The 6,329-nt window shown below is 45.9% G+C and overlaps 1 protein-coding gene across 1 annotated transcript; it reads right to left on the reverse strand.

Annotated features, from left to right (window-relative positions):
* Window positions 1-242: 242 nt before the first annotated feature.
* CCN3 (cellular communication network factor 3) lies at window positions 243-5,995 on the reverse strand (the record flags this gene model as incomplete). Its single annotated transcript, XM_080694738.1, has 5 exons — window positions 5,731-5,995; window positions 5,363-5,582; window positions 3,969-4,217; window positions 2,303-2,517; window positions 243-539 (listed from the first exon to the last, which is right to left on the reverse strand). Exons 1-5 carry the CDS (start codon window positions 5,812-5,814, stop codon window positions 243-245), a joined length of 1,065 nt encoding a protein of 354 aa, XP_080550864.1. The 5' UTR covers window positions 5,815-5,995.
* Window positions 5,996-6,329: the final 334 nt, after the last annotated feature.

The raw sequence follows: 6,329 nt of genomic DNA on the forward strand, positions 1-6,329 counted from the left end.
ATCACAGGAAAGTAAGTCATCCCTTAGCCATATCCTGAGCTTACCTTGATTCCAAGTTTACAATTGGAATACCTTTTCAGTAAGAAAAAAAGATAGATATAAATGACCTCATATGATCACAGAAAAATACAAAGGACCCAAGGATGCATAATGATTCTTCATAAGTTTTCTTATATTCATTTGATGGTGGGTCATGCAGCAGCTACAGTTTGCCCCTGCAGGTGTGCTTCTGGAGGGACATGTTACATATCCCCTTTTCTCTTGTTCAATTCCGGCTCCTGGAGGGAGGCCTCGTTGTTCTGGGGACAGTTGGTGTGACAGGTGCAGGTTCCAATGACCATTATTAGTTTCTTGATGATTTGCCCTGGGGAGCACTGGAACTCCACCTGGATGGTTTTGGTCTTAAAAGGGGTGCAGCATCGGCCATCACTACAGACCCCACAGAACCTGGGCTTATAGGTCTGTAGGCTGGTGCAGTTCTCGAACTGTAGGTGGATGGCTTTGAGTGATTTCTTGGTGCGGAGACACTTTTTTCCTTTCTAAGAAAGAAGAAAAGGAGTGATACATGGAGTGATTATCATTCCTCTGGTGAACTATCTAGAGTTATGAAATAGCCTGCTAGTTGCCGACCCAAGATCCATTGGTCTTTTTTCTTTGGTAAAAGAACATTGATTTTGTTTGGCTAGCTGAAAGGAGTTGCTTTCCCAGAATGTCTAGAAGCTTGGGATAGCTTTGTGACAAATTTTTGGCCAATGATAACATAAAACAAAGAAATCTAGGAAATCTTTTACCCTCTGGACAGGTGTAATTCTTTATTGCTTCCTGCATTCATTTTCCTTTCTGACTGGAACGTGAGTACAATACCTAGTTATGCACAACTATCTTTCGGCCTTGAGGCCATGAGTGCAAAGGAAAAGCATATACATGATAACACATCTTTGTTTAAGTCACTGTAGCAGATTTTGGTGATTTTTTTATTAGCTGAATGCATTCTTAGGTGCTATAAAGAGAAAAGTGAATAAATCTGGTATTATTACAAGCCTACTATGATTTCAAATACTTTTCAGACATTAATGTGCTTTGCTTAACCTTAACGACATCTGTACATACGAGAACAATTATATATTGAAGGAGCAATTGCACATGTCTTTTTTTTTGGGGGGGGAATAAAGGAACTTAGTCTCAAAGGGCTGAAGTGACCAGAAAACATCTAGCATTTGAATTTATCTGAAACGAAGCCCATTATTTATACTCTGTGATGACCTCAGGACATTTTAAGACAATGGGATTTATCATTTTTTTTCCTAAAGATGAAGTGGAGAATTTATTCAAGATTCTATCAGTTATGGATAATGAAGAACCATGATATTGTTATTTTAGCAGATAAGTGATTATTCTATTTACTACTAAGCTTTCTGCATCTATTAATTTTCCTCAGTTCTCTACTGCTGACCTTCCTAGGCATAGAATACAGCACATGGAGATGATGAAACTCAGAATCCTCTTCATTCAGTAGCTCCCAAACTCAGTGTACATCACAATGATCCAAGGGTGTCTATTAGAACAGATGTTGGATCTCACATCCAACAATTTCAGATTTGGTACCTCTGCATTGGGGGCCCATGAATTGACACTTTTAATATATTATTAGATGCTGCCATTGTCTTGAGAGCCACTGTTTCAGATTTAAGAATCTCTTGGAAATAAGGAAAAAATTATTATTATGCTAGTACTTCCCTAGATACAAAACAAATCTTTGGAATCTTTATGAAATATATATACTATAAGTAAACATCTCAAATATAATACCTCCAAATATTAAATAGGATGTAAAAATCACAAGAAAAAATGCTGACAACAATTCCCAGGCACTCATTCATGTATTCCTCATGAATACACACAGTATGCACCAGTTAGGGTGCTGGGGGTTGGTGTGAGGAAGGCAGACACAGTCCCTGTCCTGTTGCTTTCCACTGATAGAATCTAAGAAGTGAAAGAAACTAGTCAGAACCGACCTCTAAAATCAGCTGGGCAGCCAATTTTCTCTAGAAATGGAATGGGATTTGCTAGACCACTCTCTACTAGGAAGTTTGATAGTTGTCTGGCCCCTCCATCTTTCCCTGAAGATATGCTGTGAGTGGCTTAGAGGTATTTAAATGTGTTAAACAGGTACTTGGTCTGAATTCTGAAACCTCTCTGCCTTTTCTCTGGAGTTAATGCCACACTCGAGCTGAGTCAACTAGTGTCACGGTCTTTCTGAAGCCCAGATGCCAAGGAGGTGACAGTTTCTCAGGACACCTACCTTCTCCAGGGGTTGCTCAAACTCTGGTTCACAGGGTCGCAGCAGGCAGAGCTGAGATTGCTTCACCATCTCACACTGGCGGTTTCTGTTGGTGACCCGGGTGGAGAAGCCCATCCCACAGCTCTTGGAACACGCACTCCACTCTGTGGTCTGCTCGATGCAGTTCATACTTGAGTCAGAAACTTCAACTCCTACGGTGGCTTCTGGCCTGTAGGCTATGGGATGTATAAATAAAGACAGCTATCTTGGAGGAAAATGTAGGGATCAAAAAGTGGTCCTTTAGCCGGGCGTGGTGGCACACACTTTTAATCCCCGCATTTGGGAGGCTGAGACAGGAGGATCTTGCAGGTTCGAAGCCAGCCTCAACTGGCTTAAGAGACCCTGTTTCCAAATAAAATATAAAATAGGTCTGGGAGTATACCTTGGAGGTAGAAGGCCCCTGGTTTCCATCCCCAGTACCACCACCAAAAAAAAAAAAAAAAAAAAAAAAAAAGTGGTCTTTTCAGCTGACATTAGAAAGTAGATTTCATTCCATTCTATACCTAAAACAGATACTCAAAGGACACAGAACTGGATTTATAAGCCCCTTATAGGTACCACAATGCTGGGAACATTGCAGGACTTCAAGAAATCTTTGTTCAACCAGACCTTAAGAAACTTCGGACATCTTCCTTGTCTTTTAAAAAGCTTGGTAGTTTTAGTTTTAGGACCATTGAATGTTGTAACATCAATATCTACTCCATCAGCTACAGTGTTTTCAACAGTGATTTTGTATATAAAAAACATCATGACAAAGTTTTGGTTGTGATGAATAAGTAGAACCAGCCACATCTAAATAGCGATGAAAGAAATCAATTTGGGGAAGTAAAACTGATTGTTTGGGCAGTTTCATATATATGAAGAGAGAGAGACAGACAGACAGACACAAGATACAAACACTTGAACTCTGAATATAAGTAGTTCTGTCTTGATTCTCACAGCACACACCACAGCTGGGGGCACATATCTTCTTCCACATGGCGTTTTTCCTACTTGTAAATCACGGCTGATAATTTCTGATTTCAGAAATACTATAAAGCCCTGGATACTGCCAGTATAAATAATCTGGCTGATTAATGGCTTCTAAAATATTCTCTCTTGCCCCTGAGATTCCCTCAAATTATGTAATTTATAAGATAATACATAAAGAGATACAAAACAAAAATTCTGGAGTATCTGAACTCTTCCTATGCAGCTGGAGAGATGACATATTTCTGTGACAACGGTTGAAGGAAGCATAGATTTCTTTAGGAGGTGTGCAAGTTCTCAGTATAGGGAGTATGCAGGATTCAGAAAGGAAGATTTTTACTTTAATCTTTGTAGTGCTGATAAAGATCAAGTTAGATAAATAGACTAAAAAAGTTTATCATCCAATAAGGCAAAAAGTAAGATCAAATAACAGCTACAACAACAAAAAACAAAGTGGCCAAATATATCAGGTCCTCTTTAGGAAAAATTGTGTGCACACTCCAGCAATGTATTAGATCTCAGTGGATAATTTGAAATCCACAATCTAATGGCCAGAAACCTTGGCCAGCTTCTCACCCCAAATCCAAAAGACTGCATGTGATCTGCACCAGCCTTTTCCCTGTGCTACGGCCTCACCTGGGCGTACAGAGCGTCTCACCTGGGAGGGCAATGCCTTCCAACGTGTTCTCGACTGGGCCGCAGATCCACTTTTCACAGCACTCTCCAGGTATTTTGACTTTTTTGGGGGCCGGGCAATCAGGACTGGGCAGCATCAACTCCATTGGACAGCGAGGCATACAGCCAACCTGTCCGTCCTGGCAGATGCAGTAGAAGAGGCAGTTTGGCCAGAACATCTCTCCGTCTCGGTAGATGACCCCATCAAACACACAGCTGTCTCCTTCTAGCACTGGGATATCGAGGAAGCAAGGAGAGGGAAGAAGAGAGAAAGGACATCTTCCAGATCATCTTCAAGTGATCTGGTTTCTTAAGCAATTCCGAAGAGAGATGTCTTGGTGGAGACCTCTGAGAGCCAAAAAATATTTCCAAGCCCATCTAGACCTTCCAAATCCGCATATCCTTTCCCACGAGGAAAGAGGTGTGTGAATACTGTAAACTCTGGATTCTGCCAGTACAAACCAGCTGGCTGACTAATGTCTTCTCAGATGTTCTCTACTGCCTTTTGAGATCTCTCCCCTTCCCCCAAATTCCGTGTGTAATCTAGAATAAAGGGAAGAACAACTGTGAGCGGCACTTCCAAGGACCCATAGCTGTTCTTCCTAATGACAGTCATTTTGCAAGAATCACCTTAGATTCTTGCAGATTACGCTTAAAAAGAAAAAAAAAAAGTGCGCTTTATATTTTCCAAAGAGGTTAACTGGTCAAATCCGGAAGGGCATTAGGACTTCTTGGCATTGACACACAGTAAATCATCACTAGCTTAGAGAAAAAGAAATAAAAATAAAAAGCCACTCCAAGTGTCCTTATTTAGGAAGGCAGGGCCAGCTTCCGACTGAGGTCCTGCACCGTCCGGGAAGTCGCGCCCCAACAGATTCAGTTTCAGGAGCCTGGATTGGCTAGTTGCCTACATTTATTTTACTCACAGCTCAGCCTGGGGTTACTTGGTCCTCCCAGGAGACTAGGTGCACTACCTATTTCAAATGGGGCAGTTACAGTTGTGAAAACAAAACGGGGCTGGGGCTACAGTTGGGAGAGCTGTAAGCATTTGAATGAGCCCAAGTTCCCAACACCTTCATGAGGCCCTCCCCCCACGAAATGTCCAAGGAAAATGAGTTTACTGGCCCATAACTTTTCTTCCTCTCTAGAGAGGCGAATGATGAGCGCTTCTCACCTTCATGGACAATTTCCTTTCAGGCTTCTGGCACTCCCCAAATTCCCAGCCTAGCATACAGTAAGTGCTTCATAAATTCCACTTACTGCATTCTTATTATTTGCTTATCATCCTCTGGGAAGGGCAGGGGGCAGAGGAAAGAGGTATGGCTCCTGCTAGGCGCGCGCGCGAAAAGGTCAGGCTGGCGAAGGGTGCAGGATTACCCAGGCAGATGCCGGTCTGGTTGCTGGGGTCCGCGCTGTAGTCGCAGTAGAGACCCTTCCGATGCTCGCAGGGCTTCATCTGCGTGCAGGTTTCCCCGCGTTGCGCGGGGCACACCATACAGCAGGCGCAGCCGTCCGAAATCTGCACCACTCCGGTGTCGCAGGTGGTCTTGGGGCAATGGCTCGGGCACGCGGAAGGGCAACTCTGAGTCGCAGAGACCTAAGGAAGGAAGGTGGCGGCGGGACAAGAAGGAGACCCTCCCTCCCCCAACCACCACCCCTCCCCAGGGACCGCCCGGGGACAGACCGAGTAGGGGCTGTCCCGGAGCGCAAAGTAAACTGGGGCATCTTCGGAGTGCGCCACCTACCTGGCCCAAGAGATGGAGGAGCAGGAAGGCCAGGCAAAGGCACCGCCTGCGCACGAAGAGGCTCAGGCCCTGCACGCTCTGCATGCTCAGGCTCTTTCCCGGCGCGTTTCCAGGGCACGATGCTGCAGGCTGTAGCCCGGCGCTGCCCGCCTTTCCCCAGGTCCGGCTGGGCGGCGAGCGCCACCGGCGCAGGTTTTATAGTGCGCTCCCGGGACGCGCACCAGCGGGTTGGCTGCGGCGCGGGCCGAGGGGGGGTCGCTGGGTGGGGGAGTAGCAGGAACCTCGCGGTTGCCATGGCAATTGGCCCCAGGGCAGCTCTCCTCGGGGCGCGGCGCCCGGCCCGCGAGTGCCTGTGTGTGGCGACCGCTTTTCCCAGGGCGCCGGGAGGGGCTGGGTGGAGCCCGAGGCCCAGGCCCCCGGCTCGCTCCAGCGCGTGGGAAGGAAACGCCCATTTCCTCCTGGAAGTTACTTCGCCTTCCCCCAGGACAGAGAAGCCGCCACTCCCCTCCAGCCTCCTCCACCCTCGCCATCCCAACCCCGGCCGCTAACGCGGGGCCCTTTTAACAGGATGCCTGAAGTTTGGGGCCATCTGTGGGGGA

This window comes from Muscardinus avellanarius (assembly GCF_963383645.1).
Source record: "Muscardinus avellanarius genome assembly, chromosome: 4".
Taxonomy (NCBI): Eukaryota; Metazoa; Chordata; class Mammalia; order Rodentia; family Gliridae; genus Muscardinus; species Muscardinus avellanarius.